The sequence below is a fragment of the Triturus cristatus genome, chromosome 11 (genome assembly GCF_964204655.1).
Source record: "Triturus cristatus chromosome 11, aTriCri1.1, whole genome shotgun sequence".
Classification (NCBI taxonomy): Eukaryota; Metazoa; Chordata; class Amphibia; order Caudata; family Salamandridae; genus Triturus; species Triturus cristatus.
In genome coordinates, this window is record NC_140594.1 from 856,140,190 (window position 1) to 856,158,006 (window position 17,817).

Genomic DNA, 17,817 nt, shown 5'->3' on the forward strand with positions numbered 1-17,817 from the left:
GGGAAAAAAGAAGGCCTAGTGCGAAGGACAACTTTGTCCAGATGAACAGCCAGGAAAGGAGGTTTGGACGAAAGGGCCTGAAGCTCACTCATCCTGCGAGCAGAGGTGATGGCAACCAAAAAGGCAGATTTGAGTGTCAAAAGTTTGAGAGGACAGTTATGTAGCGGCTCAATAGGAGTGCCCATCAGGTAGGTCAGAACCAGGTTCTAGTTTCACTGGGGCATTATGAAAGGAATAGGGGGAAACCATTGAGTAATGCCCTTAAGGAAGCGATATACAATAGGGTACTTGAAAAGAGAAGATTGATCTGGAAGGCGAAGAAAGGCCGAAATGGCCAAAAGATAGCCTTTGAGAGTGCCCAGAGCAGAGCCCTGCTGGGCCAAGGAAATTATGAAAGGGGGGCAGAAAGGGGATCCACAGCCTTTGCTGTGCACCATGCCACACATTTGTTCCGTCTACAGGCATATAACGTTTTGGTGGTGGGACGCCTGGCTGCCAAGATAACATTACAGACTTCGGGAGGAAGGTCTAAAGCTGTCAACTGTCGCCGCTCAATCTCCACGCAAGGGGGTGGAGGCTGGACAGTTTCGGGCGGAGGACTGTCCCCTGCTACTGCGACATAAGATCCTCCCAAAGGGGCAGTCTGATAGGAGGATGGATGGTCATGTACAAGAGCTCGATATACCAGACTCTTCGTGCCCAGTCCAGAGCCACAAGAATGACTTGGGCCCGGTAGCGCTTGATCCACTTCAGCACTCTGGGTAGAAGCGGTATAGGTGGAAAGGCGTATAGAAGACCGCAACTCCACTTGCACAGAAAAGCGTTGCCTAGCGAGTGTTGGCCCGGAAATTCCAACGCGCAGAACTGCTGACATTGCACGTTCTCTTCGGTGGCGAACAAATCTAACCAAGGCTCTCCCCACTGCTGAAAGAGACCTTGCATGACCTCCGAGTGAAGACGCCATTCGTGATCCATCATGCACCAGCTGCTGAGTTCGTCCGCCTTGGCGTTCAGCGAACCTGCCAGGTGTTTAACCACCAGGGACATGTCCTGATGCTCCAGCCATGTCCAAAGGCGAAGAGCCTCTTAACATAGAGTCCACGACCCCACCCCACCCTGTTTGTTGCAGTACCACATGGCGGTGGTGTTGTCCGTGAACACCAGCACTACTCTTCCTTTGACAGAAGGAAGGAATGCCTTCAGTGTAAGACAAATCCCCCCGAGCTCCAGAAGGTTAAAATGGAGCCCGGACTGCACCGGAGACCAGAGGCCTCTGATCTCCTCCTCCCCCAGGTGGCCACCCCACCCCAGAAGTGATGCATCTGTCACCACTGGGAACTCTGGTTGGGGAAGAGAGAGGAATCTGCCGTTGACTTAATCCTGGTTCGATAGCAACCACTGCAATTGGTGTGCAGTGCCCTCCAAGATCTGGACGCAATCTGAAAGATTTCCCTGATGCTGTGCCCACTGGAACTTCAGGTACCACTGCAGAGCCCGCATATGCCACCTGGCATAGTCCACCAGCAGGATGCAGGAGGCCATGAGGCCCAGTAGCCTCAGGGTCAGTTTGGCCGTACCCCAGGATAGATTCTGAAAGATCGGAATCATAGCCCGAATATCCCGGACTTGCTGCTCGGGAGGATAAGCCCGAAACTGCGCTGTGTCCAGAACCGCTCCGATGAAAAGGAGCTTCTGAGAGGGAATCAGGTGTGACTTCAGCACATTGATGGTGAACTACAGCGAATGCAGGAGGTCGCCCGTAGTCTGGAGGTGGGAGACGACAGCCTGGGGTGAGCCCGCCTTCAACAGCCAGTTGTCGAGATAGGGGAAGGCTGGAACCTCTAATCTGCGCAGGTGAGCTGCAACCACCACCATCACTTTTGTGAACACCCAAGGGGCGCTGGTAAAGCCAAAGGGGAGCACTGCAAACTGAAAGTGCTCATGGCCTGCCGTGAACCGTAGGTAACGCCTGTGGGCCGGCAGGACGGGGATCTGAAAATAAGCGTCCTGCAAGTCCAACGCCACAATCCAGTCTCCAGGGTCAAGGGCAGACAGGACCTGAACCAATGTCAACATTTTGAACTTCTACTTCCGGAGGAAGCGGTTGACGTTCCTGAGATCCAAGATAGGATGCAGGCCCTTGTTCTTCTTGGGCACCAGAAAGTAGTGGAAATAACGACCCGACTGACTTCTGGGGCAGGAACGCACTCGACGGCTTCCTTGGCCAAAAGAGCCGTGACTTCCTGGCAAAGAAGGGCCAAGTGATCCTTCGACATGCGATGGAATTGAGGTGGCAAGGATGGAGAGGTAGTCTCGAAGGGGAGGGAGTAGCCCCTTCGGAATATCCGCAAAACCCACCGGTCTGAAATGATGTTGAGCCAGTGGGGGAGGTGATGGCGGATCATGATGCCCACTGGCGAATGGTGGTCCTGAAAGGTCGGATTAGCAGGGCTTGGAGGCTGCTGCAGAGGGGGCGCTGGTGGACTGGCTCGCCCGCTGGCCCCCAGACCAACGACAAAGTCCCACGTCCCCGGCTACGCAGAGGCTGGACAGCTTGCGCAGGCCTGTGGCTCTGGACAGAATGTGGCAGGGCACCCCTTTCGTAGCCACGAACGGGGCGAAAAGCAGACGGTGCAGGGTGAGAGGTAGAAGCGAGGCCCAAGGACCTGGCCTTAGCCCTGGAGTCCTTAAAGCGCTCAAGCTCGTTGTCTGCTTTGTTGCCAAACAAGCGACTGCTATCAAAGGTCATGTCCAAAAGTGTAGCTTGGACATCACCCGAAAAGCCAGTGGACCTTAGCCAGGCGTAGCGTCTCAAGGCTACTGACATTGAAATCGTCCTGCCCAGCGAGTCGGAGGTTTCCAGTCTACATCGTATGGCGAACTTGGAAGCGTCTCTCCCTTCGGCAACTGCACGAGAGAGCATGGCCCGGGCCTCCTCCGGGCACTGTGGCAGCACCTGCGCGACCGTGTCCCACACAGAATGGGAGTAATGGCCCAAGAGACATGCGGTGTTCACCAACCGCAGTCCTAAGCTGGAGGAAGAAAACATTTTCTTCCCAAGATGATCCAGCTTCTTGGATTCCCTATTAGGGGTCCATCACCGACATCAGCTTGTGGCACGAGCCACAAGATTTGAAGCCAGTCCGCTGAGATGACATCCCTGTGCACCAGGAGTCGGACGACTCGAAAAGATGTCGACAAAAAGTCGGAAAAAAGAGAAGCCAAAAAGTGACTTGAAGTACCGCTCTCTCCGGTTCTGCGCTGGCTGGAGCGGAATAAGAAAGAACTGATGTCAGCGTGCAGGGGCGGCGTCTAAGTAGATACCGCAACGTCATTCTGACGATCACGACCGGCAATGACGAACGCGGAGTTGACCCATGCCACCTACTGATGCACAGGGATACAGCTGAATAAAAATTCTCTGCTCTAGTATGAGGCCTGGGGGTAATTCTAAGGTGAGGAATCCATAACTAACAGTCCCTTTCAGATAAGCACACACCTAATTTCCCTTATAGTCTGATAATGTCAACAATCTCTTTACATACTTTATAGACACCATTCACAAAAATAAAACCGATCCTTCTGTCACTGCCAGCCTATTCATATTACATGACCCTTCCACAACCTACACCATTATAGATATTAAGATTTTTTTTTTAAAACCTTCTCACATGCACACCATGGATGCAAAGTCATGCAAACATTTCTGAAATGTCTGACATTTCAAGAAGACAATAAATGTTAAGAGTTTCAATAACTGTTGATTTTTGAGTTCCTCGTCAGTTCAATTCTTTGAAATTTAAATATATTCTTTTGACATTACACTTCCACAACTCAGCTGATAGGCAATGAGAAACACTCTACACTCCAACATCAAGCCTGTGAGTGAAATACTTCCCCACATTATCAAACCTGAGAGAGTGTTCCATTAGTATACTTTCAAATACTCTGAGGGGTTATTTTCTGTATGCTATCAGACCAGCTTGGATTGCTTCTCTACAATACCATATTTGTGATAGCATACATTCACCGCACAATCTTTCTGAGAAGTAATCCCTTACGGAAGAGGATAGCTTAATTGTACCATTACACCTGTTAGTGGATATAGTCACATCAACATCATCATCTGAAAGGGTATTACTTCATGTTATCATAAACCCTGGATGAGAATACCTTTCCTAGACCATCAGATAATTTTCTTAAATCAACACCTTTGAAAGTGAAAGCTTTTGGTAAAAGATTAATTCAGCAACTTCTCAATGAAGAATTGGAAGACTGGTATTTCAAACCTCCACAGATGGGCTGCAACCATAACCTTCACTTATGTGAACACCCGAAGAACACTGGTCATACCAAAGGGTAGCACGGCGAACTGAAAGTTTTTCTGGCCCACCTGAAGCCGCAGGTAACATCTGTGGGGACTGCAGGATGGGTATGAGGATATAAGTATCGGGCAAGTCCAACACTACCATTCAGCCCCCCGGATCAAGTGCAGAGAGAACTTAGGCCAGGTTGAGCATCCTGAATTTGTCTTTCTTTAAAAAGAAGTTAAGGAGGTGAAGATCTAGAATGGGGCAGAAGGACTCCATTATTTTTTCAGTATCAAAAAGTAATGCGAGTAACAACCAGTCTTGGTTTCTGAAACCAGCATCCACTCTATTGGCCAAGAGAGCCATAACTTCTCCTCCGACTATAGACAAGCGGTCCTCCAGAAGATGTTGTGGTGTAGGCCATTCACGGCGAGGAAGCAAGGCCACGCCTACCTGAGGCCACGCCCACTCCCCTCAGTATAAATACGCGACTGGCAGCGTTAATCAAACAGAACCTTTGAAAACTCCTGAGGCGGAAGCCGGGAGACCGCCGAATATTTTAAAAACTGTCACTGTTGTGTATTTCTGTGTCACCACGCTAAAAATTGCTTTTTAAAAGCGCACTCACCCGGCAAGCAGTCAGAGCGGGCTAGAGTCACGCTTAAACAGCGACTCCTTCGCTGCAACGATCAAACCCAGGAAAGCACTTTCCCGCCGCCATTCACGGCGAGGAAGCAAGGCCACGCCTACCTGAGGCCACGCCCACCCGCCCCTCCTCAGCCCCATAAAAATGTGTAATCACCGGACGCGCAGCGGACGGGCGCAGCGGGCGCGCCGTCAGCGCGCCGAAGGCGCGCCAAAGGCAAGCCCGTCTGGGCCCGTCCGGACCCGGACGGCCCTTGGCCCCGTTACTCTGCCAGGTGACCCTCAGGATCGAGTGATGTATACAGCAGATACATTATGCGCCCTACGTCCTAAAACCATCCTGGCCTGCTACCACACGTTCAGTGCAGAGAAGGCCTTCTCGACTTGCCCACACTGCAATCCGATTCCCCCCCCTAAATCTACCATACCTGCTCTGAAATCAGGACTCCTCAACTGCCGTTCCCTCCCTAAACATGCCACCGAAGTAAATCTCTTAATTCAGAATCAGGATCTTGACCTGTTGTTCTTAACGGAAACATGGCTATCTGACTACACCGACCCGGACGTCGTCACAGCACTCCCTACAGGTTATCTCTGTCAAGCTTTAAATAGACCTAAAGGGAGAGGAGGTGGGGTAGCCATAATTCACAGGGAACAATTCATCTGTAGGATGACTAACGCTGATATCGAGGACTGTGAGTGCGGCCAGTTCTCCATCCAAATCTCTCCAGCCCTCACCCTGGCAGGGCTTCTGACTTATCGTCCCCCTGGGGCGCCAGGCAATTTTATCAATTCCATATTTGAATCTATTTCCCAACTAGCTTCTTCCACCTCCAACTTCCTTATATTAGGTGATCTGAATCTCCACTTCCTAGACCCGATGGATCGAGTAGCCTCGGACATTAGACACGACCTTACATCTCTAAAGGTACGTCTAGTGAACAACGAGCCCACCCATGAGAAGGGCCACCTATTGGATCCTATCTTCACCAATATAGCAACGGTGACCACCAACTCACCTGTGACCCTTCCATGGACAGACCATTTCCTGGTCCCTTTTTCCTGGGAAACTCCCATACCTATTCACCTAACCCCTAAAACCCAGGTTACCGACCGCCAATGGCACAAACTGTCACCTGAGAAATGGGCCCTTTCTCTTGCAGATTCCATTCCCGAGCTCTCCTCTGACTCTAATACGGCCGACAAACAATTCAGTGATTGGATCACGTCGTCTCTTGACACTATACTTCCAAAAATCACCACCTTTAAACAGCCTAAAAGGATATCCCCCGCTTCATGGTACACTCCAGAGCTTAAAGCCCTACGCCAAGAGTGTAAAAAAACCGAACGCTCATGGAGACGCGATAAATCAGGAACCAATAAAAACATCTACTCTATTTCTCTTCTAACTTATAAAACCGCTATTCGCAAAACCAAAAGCGTGTTTTTTCAGGAGAGAATAGAGAAAGCGGGATGCTCCGGGAAGGAAGCATACGCTATCCTTAAAGAGCTCTCAAAACCTCCAGAACAAGGACGGGGACCTCCTTCCGACCCCAAAGCCGACCAGGAGAAATGCCAACAAATGGCTAACTTCTTCCAGGACAAAATCCGACTAATCCTGGACTCAATTCCTCCCTCGAGCCCGAGGGGAGAAATTGCTCTCCCATGTTCGACATCTTCTACTGGTCTGTCCACGTGGGGCCAGGTCACAATAGACGAAGTACGGACGACGTTCAACTTCATGAAGAGCGGTTCCCCCAGAGATCCTGCTCCTCTTCGGATCCTTAAGGAGGTAGCCCCTTCTATCATTCCCTCCCTCACTCATCTGATTAATACCTCACTCCAACAGGGAGTTGTACCCCCGAGCTGGAAGAAGGCTGTGGTAAAAGCCTTACTGAAGAAACCTGCTCTTGACCCTGAGAACCTGGCGAACTACAGGCCCATTTCCTTACTCCCAGGAGTTAGTAAGATCGCGGAAAAACTTGTCAACAGGAAACTCTCGCAGTTCCTAGAGGCCAATAACAAACTGAAAAACTCCCAGACGGGCTTCCGACCAGGACAGGGCACGGACATCGCCCTCCTGGCGGCGGTAGAGGAAGCCAGAACGCTATTGGACGGGGGAGGATCAGTGGCAGTGATCCTCCTCGACCTTAGCGCAGCGTTCGATACCGTTGACCACCAACTCCTCATCGAAAGACTGGCAAGAGTTGGAGTGGAAGGTACAGCCTTATCCTGGCTTTCATCCTTCTTGACACAACGATCTTATCAGATCTGGGAGAAGAACGCCCGCTCCTCCGAAATGCCCCTCCAATGTGGTGTGCCTCAGGGCTCCTCCCTGAGCCCCACATTATTTAATATCTATATGTCCACAATGGAGGAGGTTATCACCCCTTTCGGAGTGAGTGTCGTCAGCTATGCTGACGACACACAATTAGTGGTGTCTCTGTCCCACCCCAAACAACAGAAAGCTGATCTCTTCAACTGCCTCACGCAGGTCCATCACTGGATGAATAGATCAGCCCTAAAGCTAAACGGGACAAAAACTGAGGTCCTTTTACTTGGCCCAAAAGGAACCTCACTCCCCCTGGACATGTGGCCAACCTGTCTAGGTCCTCCCCCAGACCCAAAGACTGAGGTGAAAAGTCTGGGTGTATGGATAGATTCTGAACTCTCATTCGCCCCGCAAGCAAAGAAGGTCGTAGGGACCTGCTTTGGTCTGCTAAAGTCCTTGAGGAAAGTCCTGCCCCTTCTTCCTCCTAAATCGCAAAAATTACTAGTCCAAGGTCTTATAATATCAAGACTAGACTATAGTAACGCGATTTATTTGGGCGCACCGGAAGCGACTCTGAATAAACTGCAGAGAATTCAGAACACGGCTGCCCGGATTATCACCAACACCCCGGCCAGATCATCGGCCAAACCCGCTCTCAAACTCCTTCATTGGCTCCCCATAAGGGAGAGAATCAAATTTAAAGCCTTGTGTCTTGTGCACAAAACTTTGCACAACCAAGGCCCCCCAGTCCTCTGCAATTTTATCACCCCTTACATAGCCACTAGATCCCTCCGTTCCAACGCAGAAAATCTCATCAACACCCCAAGATTTAGGAAAGTCCGTTCAGGAGGAAGACGTTTCTCGGTACAAGCGGCCCGTCTCTGGAACTCTCTTCCTCGTGACCTACGCCTTGAACCTCAATATCTGCGTTTCAGGAAGTTGTTAAAGACACATCTGTTTCCCTAGTTCCTATGCCCTCCCCGTGAACTCAGCCTCGGTCCTCAGATTTTACTGTTTTAGGGTTCTCTAGCGCTGGGATACCTCCGGGTGACTATGCGCTTTATAAAAATAAATAATAATAATAATAATAATAATAGGTTCATGTCTGGACGATTGATAAGAAAGGATAGGGAGTAACCTTGTTCCATGATCTTGAGCCCCCATTGATCCGATTTCATGCTCCACCAACCAGAGAGGTAAAAGGCAATCCAGCGTCAAACTGGGCGATCGTGTGATGTTAAGGTGAAATTAAAGGGATTTTGATGTGGCTGCGAAAGTGAGGGCTGGGGTCTGGCCAGAACGCTGCTCTTGAGGACCTGACCTCTTGAGGACCTGCTCCCCGACCATGGCTTTTAAAAGACTGGGTGGTCTGCTGGAATTGAGACGAATACTGCCGCTATCTCTGAAGATGGCCTGCTCCACAGCAGTTAAAGCGCCTTGCTGCTAGGGAAGCTGACAAACTCACAGAGCCAAACCCAGAAAGAGGGCGGGGCCTTCCTCTCTTTTAATCTTTTTATTTTTCGTGAATAGCTTAGAGCAATCAAAGGATAAATCTATCAGTCACTGTAGCACATCTGTGGAAAAGGTTGTGGAGTGATCCAACTGCCCTTCCTATATAGTCAGTTGGGTCCAGGCCCAATTTAATGGCACATGTAGCCACATCCTGACCATCAGCAACTAACTGTTGTAAGATCAGGCAAGACTCATCCGGGACATCAGGTAACACATCAGCCACCTTATCCCACAATGCATGGGAGTATCTTCCTAAAAGGTATGATTTATTTACAGACAAACATTAGAGGCAATCAGCATATGGATCCATAACAGACATTTGTCGAGTACAGGTCACACAGGGTTTAAATTCTACTGGTTCAGGTAACACTTCTGCACACTTTGAGGGACATTTTTAAGAAAATCGCAAATCTGTCAATTGACCGGATCCGCATTGGTTGGCACAGAAAGAGAAGAACTGGTGCAAGTGCGAGCAGGTGACGTACACACACTGGTCCTAATGTCACATCCACACAAGACGGAGGAGCACAATGTAGCAGAATGTCACACAGCAGCACCTGTCGAGACCGGTGGGAATTGATATGCAAAAGTTTTCTGATCCTGGGGATATTCAAAAGGTGAGGAATCTGATGATAGAAGTGTCTATAACAAAGGTGGATTTACACAAAGAGCTTGAGGTTCGATCACATGCCTAGCAGATGTTATGGTGATGAGAAAAACTGTCTTCAAGGTTAGAAATCTCAAGAAAAAACTGTGCAATGGCTCAAAAGGGGTGCACATCAAGAGCGTAAGGACTGAGGTCAGTTAAGGGCTTTGGTGGAAACAAATGTTGCAAAAACTGCATCACAACTGGTGATTTAAATATTGAAGCCTGATCCAGTAACCACAGGAAGGTTGTATGAGAACAATGTAGCCCTTAATAGTGCCCAAAGCAAGTCCTTGCTGGCCTGTGGAAAAAACAAATTGCAAAACGTCAGCCAACTTTGCTTGTGAAGGGTCAACTTTTTGGGTAATGCACCGACCACACATTTGTCCCAACAGTTGGCGTACACTGATTTAGCGGTGGGGGATGCCTGACAGACAGGATGACATGAACAAATTCAGAGTGCAGGTCAAAGGAGGTCAACTGTCACCACTCAATCAAAGCATGGAGATGCAAAGTGTGCAGGCCAGGGTGCAGCAACTTGACCTGCTGCAGCAACAGAAGATCCTACCCTCTTGAAGCAGCAGCTTGATTGGAGGGCAGATGCTTATTCCAGGAGTTCCACGTATCAAGCTCTCCTGGACCGAATCTCTGAGGCTTTCTGTGGGGTCTTGGACTCCTTAGGTTTTGTTCTAGGAGTTTGTGGCTGTGTGGCTTTTTTCAGCTCCGACGATTTTTTGGGGTGCGAAGCCGTTTTCGTTTTTTTGGTTCCGAGTGTTTGTCCTTGGTATGTTTCAACGCAGAGGGTTTTGGTGTTGAGGCTGTCTTTGGTGTCGACGAAGGGCATGGCACATCTTTGGTCTCATGCTCCGGTGCCCAAGGTGACTTTTCAGCACCGGAATGGGGTTGGCTCGAGCCCGAGCCGGAAGGCTTATCTTTAGGTTTCATACCCGGACCCGAGGGCGGGGCGTCTGAGACATGTTGCCGGTGTCGACCCGAGGGCGAGGGTGTTACCGGAGCCTTAGGTTTGGTTTTTGGGAGAGGGGTTTCGGTACTCACGGACCACTGAAAGGGGGTGACTGCCTCCTCTTCGACAGCGAAGTCGTCGGCCTCAGAGACGTCTTCATCACCATGTTGCTCCGGCTGGACATTGGGATCTGCTCTGAAGAGGTCTCGAATCGAGCTGTTTCCGCGAGACATTTCGTGATGTCGAGCCCGACGATCAAGGATGGTTTTCTTCGACTTCAACGACGCACAGGCCTTGCAGTTTTTGTCTTCGTGCTCCGGGGAGAGGCAGAGATTACAAACCTCGTGCAAGTCCGCGTGTGGAAACTTAGCACCACACCCGGGGCATTTTTTGAAAGGAGTCTTTTCCATTGACTGCAGGTGTGGTCGGTGCGGATAAGCCCAACGGCACGCATCAAAGATCGAGGAGTTTGGTTTAAAGATGCGCGTCGAAAGGGAAACAAGATCGAGACAATACCATCGAGTGGAGAGGAATTGCACGTCGAAGGAGGATACGAAACCGACACTAACCCTGAGCGCAGCAAATCACATCCGAACCCGATGGCGGAAAAAACAATCTGGAGATGGAGTCGATGCCCATGCGCACTATCGTCCTAAGGAGGAATCACCTACCTCGTGACTACAAAGACTTCTTCCAAGACAAAAACAAAGTGCAAACATCCGAGCCCAACACCAGATGGAGATATATGCACAAGTATACGATCTACAGCTCATATGCCTCGAACATACTTTTTTAAGACTACTCAGAATTGGGAAGATGCTTTTTGGACCCCATAGCAAAGGATCCCTAACACAGGAGATTTGCATATTTATTACCTGTGCTATTCTGTGGTGTTGCAGTTTGATGACACGCGAAACAGCCATCTGCATGCTCCCAAACACAGCCACTACTTCCAAGATCTTATCATCAAATGAGGGTGCTGTGAATGTCTGGAAGGAGAGGAAAGATTCAACTATTTTACAGAGAAGAGGTAGAAAGAACAAGTTACTCACTGGAAATCATACCTTTCCATTCTGGGTACATTCTTAGTATTCATAAACACTAGAATTCCTCAGCATATGTACGGAATATTTCAATACATTTCGATAGAGAACATTTCTAGTTTTGAAAATTATCTTATAAAGAAAACAAATCTATGTGAAGCAAAATGTTCACTTCGGAACTGCAATATAAAGCACACCACTATACAATTCTGAATTACATTTCCCTTCTAAAAGAAAATACAACACATTAAATGATGCATTTAGTGAACCCTTTAAACAAGAAACAAAGGTGATGATACCTTTCCATCTGTGCTAATCCATCACCATGCCTCCTTTTTACTGGCCACAGCCGACTAAGGAGGAGAGGTTTCATAGCCTGGATCCCAGGAGGGCAGTCAGATTTTATATAAACTGTACAAAGAACATGAGAACTGACGATCAGCTCTATGTAGGGTACACAATCAGTGGGAAGGGCATAGCAGTACAGAAGAGAACCCTGTCTAGGTGGATTATCTTATGTATCAAAATGTTCTATGGCCTTGCACATAAGGAGCCAATGCAGGGCATTCAAGCCCAATCCACCAGGGCGAAATCCTTGACATCAGCTTTGACAAGGGGAGTCCCCCTGGCTAAAACCTGCAAGCCAGTGACACAGACAACACTTTTTACCTGAGCTAAGCATTGCTGTATGGATTCAAATGTGAGAAGGCAAGAACATTTTGCTCACTCTGTCCTCTAAGATATCCTTAACTGTCCATCCTTTCAAACCTACCACCAACATGGGTAATCCTTGGGAATCCATTCAGAAGGTGAGGAATCTACAGGCAGAAGTATCCATAAAAAAACCATTTACTTGTGATAACAATCCTTCTGGAGGATACTCTATGTACCTGCAGATTTCTCATTGATCGCATCCTCCTCCCAGTCTTGAAGAATTGTCAAGATTTAATGGTTATTAAAAAGGTACAAAGTTAATATGTAGCAATGCATCTACTCAGGATTGATGTCACGTATAATGCTCACCTCGTAGGCATGGAAAAAAGGATTGAAAATGAATGTCAGGGAGCTGGAGGGGAAGGGGGCACTTTATGGCTCCAGTGAAGCCAATTTAGTATTGTTTCAGGAGCCGACACAGAGCCAGCGTCCCCTATAGTCTAGAAGTACTACTGTAAACGTTTCTGCTTTCAGTCTGGCATCTGGACTATTCAGACAATGTAGTTTCTGCCGATAGAAGTACCCATCAGAAATGATATCATTATTATGAGATGATTTTCAGGAAGATGGAGGCATGAGTCAGGGCTCGACAAATCCACTCGACCGCTCGCATTAGCGAGGTAAATTTTATGAGGTCGAGCTATTTTTAGGTCCTACTCGCCCTTTCTGGCGAGTAGGAAAACATACTAACTTTTGTCCTCCGTCTTTGAAAACGGAGCAAATGTGACAAGATAACAAGATTTAAAGGCCTTTTTATTGCTCACAAAGCAAATGAGCAATAAAAATGCCTTTAAATCTTGTTATCTTGTCACTTTTGCTCCGCTTTCAGAGACGGAGGTCAAGTAGGTCACTGTTAGGGCGAGGAGATTTTTGGAGGTACTAGACCTGCAGGACTAGTACAATTTTTCAGATATTTCGAGCCCTGCATGAGTGCTTGTAACAGTGTGAGGTGTGCACATGGTAATGTTGCCAGGGGTGGACGAATCACACTTTCTATTATTCAGCTCACTATATAAAGTCCTAGGAGGAAACGGCTTTGGTAACTAATGAAAAGCAAGCATTGGCATAGCCAATAGGTCTCGCCTTTGGGACCTTATAAGTGTTTAGCCATGCAACAGTTAATGTTGTTGCACCAAGGATATTGTGCTGGATAACTAAACACTTACAAGGTCCCAAAGGCGAGACCTATTGGCTATGCCAATACTTATTACAATTAGTGAGCAAAAAAGGCCCTTTTCATTGGCTCGGGATATTTTGCCTTCTCAACAATTGTTTGGTGAACAGGTTCAACATTTGGCGGATTTTGTCCCCACCACCCCGGGCAGGCTTTCCAGGAACTATTACCTCCATCGCTCAGGACCAACGGCGTTTGAGTTTTTGCAGGAAAACAATCCTACTTACAAATCAGAGCAGACTTTATGAACATAAAAGAGACACTGAGATAGCATTGTAAAGAGACTTTAAACAAAGGACCAGTGAAATGATTTTGATAGTGGAAACATGGGATTTGCCAGTATATTAGGGCCTCCAGGCCCATCGAGGCTATCGCCTGTCTACTCTTCACACTTTGCTCATGGTCCCCAGCTTTGTTCTTGGTGTACCCGTGATAAACTGCAGGTTTCACACAGCTTAGAGATCTGTTTCCTTTGAGGATTTGCTTAAAGACAAGAGGGCCTTTATTACATCAAATTTACCTACCACTGGTGGTAAATTGTAGATCTACCAAGATTACAGTTTGGTTGACAGTAATGCTCGCCAATATTTGGTATGTGGATTACCACGAGTAGTATGGCATTGTTGCTGTAGGTAAACTCCTCTGTTAAAGATGACTTGGGCATTTGGCAGCTTCAATACTACTCAAGGTAAAATATACCCAACAAAATACACGTTAAATAGAATGGTAGCTTGTTATTGAAGCAAATAAAAATTCTAAACAAATATTTAAAAATTCTAAAAAAAGATATACAACATGGCAAAATAAAGAAATCAATTGTCCTCCTACACGAACCATGTAGCAGGATGTTCTTTGTTGCACGACAAAGGGTTGGTCAGGAACTTGTGCTTCGTATTCCAAGTCCACGAGGCAAGAATGGTGCTACAGGTAAAGCTATTAGTGGAGCCACAAGAAGCCACAAGAGGTCACGAAAGATTGCAACAAATGACTTGCACCATGGCCTTTGCTGCAATGGAAGTGGGAGCACCCAAATGGCAAAATGTCATTTGCCTGCAGCTCCCTAATCCATGCAAAAGTCCTGACAAAATGCTTTCACACCCTCAGATGGGCAGGTGAACATAAACTATTTTACAACACTACTAATTCGACTAGTGAGGTAATGTAATGAGTTTGAGCACTTGCTGCTGGGATTGTCCCACAGCCTTCAGGGCACAGGGCTGAATATTTTGTATTTAATTCAGACTTTCATGCTTTTAAAAATCAACAAAACGAGCACACTCGACTTCTGAAATAGTCACATCCTCCACTGGAGCATCACGAGTGTGTAGGCAATTACTCGTCAAACATGTTTATTTTAATATAACCATGGTAATGTACCACACTTTTTTGAGGCACTAATAACAGCTATCTTGAAATCAAAAACGTAGGCCATTGTTTATAATGGAATTCTATATCTTGAGCAAAACCCTAATGTGGTGATTAGATCAGTGTCGTCAGGCTGCACTGTATTACTGCACCTTTATCACATTTTTTCTATCACTCTAAATGAGGCTCTTTCTTCCTACCATGAAAAATTTTGAAAATAAATCATCTCCCAACAAAAATAAGCAATGTTTGTGGTAATTAATAGAATAGATTTGTGAAAAGTTCATGTAGTTCCACTTTGTGCAATTACGTGAAATTTCAGAAAAATGTAGCAAAATTATGCAAACTTCGAATCTGGCATTTAACGCATAAAAGCACAACAAACACAAATGACGCAAATTACAGCGGCTCACGTTCTATATGTTCGCGTTGGTTCTGTGGTCTCATGATAGGATTTTTAACCAGACAGACTTAACATTACACGATGTGGTATAATATCAGGAATTTTGCGTTAAACAGGAGAAATTGAACGTTATTTTTCTTCTGTCAAACTAAGTCAAACGAAAGTAATGTGAAGGTTCTGACTAGAAAATGTTAAGCATCCAACCGCATTCGCGCGGGAAAAGGAAAGTGATCGCGCGAAAAACATAAAAGCAGGTGCGCGCGCCGGCAAACACGCGAGTGGTGCGCGGGCAGCACTGCCAAAAGCGAAAGCAATCAAGAGGGAGTCGTGTGCGCGCGCAAACGCAAAAAAAAAAAAAAAAGCATTGGCATAGCCAATAGGTCTCGCCTTTGGGACCGCATAAGTGTATAGCCGTGCAGCACATCATAGAGAAAACTTTGACAGGCGTACCCGCTCTGAAACCTTAACAGAAGTCTGTCTCAAAGGTACTCCGAGATGGAGGGCCGGAAGACAACGCACAGAGACTAATTTGGGGCCATTTCACAAACAGGAGCGCAGAGGCAGAAGTGAATGGTGGCCAGGCTCCCTGATTTGCAGGGTCAATCCCGATTCCGGCACAAAGAAGAGTGGTGGGCTGGGCACATCTTCTCTCGACGCTGGAGCCTGCTCTGGGTGAACCGTGACTCAGCCGGCCTGCTCGTGCTCTTGTTTACAGGCTCAGGTAGCAATGCAAGAGTGAAACAAGCCTGGCAGTTGTAACTACAAAGATTAAAGAGGTGGCCTGATGGGGACTCGGGGGCGGTTAGTATAGGCAGAAACAATGCATAGTAAAATGGTGGATAAGGGAGAATATTAAAAGGTACAGTGGTGGTCCGGAAAAGCACGGAGACGAGCTGGGGATCCCAAGGAAAGAAATCGGTGCTGGGGGTGGTTTCGGGGCCCTTTTCAGAGAATGTGGATGTGAAACCACAGCTTTTCCTGCTGAGCGTGGTGGCTGAATGAATGAGAATCGGGCACAAAAGACCCAGAAAGATCGAAGCCCTGCCTAGACCGGAAGTAAGACTGAGAAAGTCCCGGCACTGAAAGCGTTGAGGAACGGGGGAGTAAGTAGACACATCGCCGGATTGGGACCGAGTGAGGCATCGATGATGGAGGCCGGGGGGAGCCCGAGCCCGCAGTCTCCCAGCCCCGTAACTCAGCCGGCTACCACGGATGCGGCCTCCGGGCCCCCTTCTTCCACTCCTTTTCAGGGAGTCCCCAGCACCAGATCTCCCGGTTCGGGTTCCGTCTTCCAATGCTGGCAGTAGTACCACGGCGCCTTCACCTTCTGGGAGGAGAAAGGCAAAAACATCACGGTGTAGTGCGGACTATGCCAACCCAAGGTCAAGCTTCTGTCAACGGCTCGCACCTCCACCTGCAACCTCAAGAAGCACCTGCAGGTGAGTTAGTGAAGGGGGTGATGGGACGAGAAAGGCATTCCACTACCCACCTCAAGAGGGAGCTGCTATTCAGCTGGGCTGACCCACTATGCGAGGACGGGAATTGGGCCTACCACGGGCGAGCAAGATGGTGTAGCGTTACTTAACCGCAAGAAGCGTTTAGAGTAAAATAGTAAGCAAAAACAGGGAAAGGGGGTGGGAGTTAAAGAATAAAATGCTCTGCTTTCAGTAGAAGAGGGTGTCAGGATCTGCTAAACAATTAAGACAGGCAGTAACAACCGACGAGGAAAGGGGAGGACCGCTGAAGGAAACGGAAATAAGCCGCGGGGCGGCAAAATTGAAAGCGAGGAATGCAGATAAAATGCTCTGCTTTCAGTAGAAGAGGGTGTCGGATCAGCTAAAGGATTAAGACAGGCAGTAACAACAGACGAGGAAAGGGGAGCGGCGGAAAAAGTGAAAGTTAGGAATGCAGTGTGACGGCAGCAAAAGTAAAAAATTTTTTTTAAAAAGCATTGTCCGCGCGAGCGGCCGCGAGACGCAACTGGTTTGAAATAGCAGCAGGGAAGGGGGCGGAGAGGAGGCTATGAGGGAGAGCTACGTAAAGCCATATGGCTGCTTTGCGCGCGTGCACGCCTCGTGCACTGTAGCTCTATGCCAGCGGTAGCACTTTGAAAAGTCCCTTACAAAATGTCTCTCCGAGCCAGCGCATGCGCTGGGCTCAGCGAGACCTAAAAACACACGAGTAGTGCACGCGAAAGGAGAGGCCTGTGCACGTTCACGCTCACATGCACGCAGGCTTTAGGCCACTCTGGTAGCACTTTGAATACCCGCTTACTAAAGGTCTCGCCTGAGCTAGCGCTCAGGCGAGACCTAATAAGGTCATTCTGAGGTATTAGGTTCTTCTATTCTCATGCACAGAAGAACTCAGCAGGGTTTCTGTCTTTGCTTTTTGTTTTTACTCATGTTTGAATTCTTGCATTCATTTTGGTCTTTACTTGAATTCAGCTGCGTTTTTTTTATTGGGGCGCAGGGGCATCGCCCCCCAGTTTGTTTGTCCCATATAAATGTTTTACAGACTTTACTATTTTTCATTTTATTTTAGCCACAGTGCCAGGAATGTTAGCCTTAGAGAAGAGTGAAGGGTGGGAAGGTGCTCCTGGGAGCTTGCTTAAGTGTGACTGACAGGGCAGGTGCCGGCCAGGCCTCCTTGGGGTGAAGTGTGCATGCCGGTTTGGACGGGTGCCTTGCTCTGCCCAGCCCGATATTTGCACTTTAACCCTTGCCTACCTGCGCAATTTATGAGGATGGGGAATTGCTGCCACAGCCCCCA

The 17,817-nt window shown here is 48.0% G+C and overlaps 1 protein-coding gene across 4 annotated transcripts in view; it reads right to left on the reverse strand.

Moving 5' to 3' along the window:
- Positions 1 to 17,817, reverse strand: part of DGKD (diacylglycerol kinase delta) — a 755,036-nt gene that overhangs the window by 176,469 nt on the left and 560,750 nt on the right. For all 4 annotated transcript variants that reach the window (XM_085634674.1, XM_085634677.1, XM_085634676.1 and 1 more), the window contains one exon: positions 11,225 to 11,338. In XM_085634674.1, the coding sequence (XP_085490800.1) occupies positions 11,225 to 11,338 (114 nt within the window). The remainder of the gene's footprint in view (positions 1 to 11,224; positions 11,339 to 17,817) is intronic.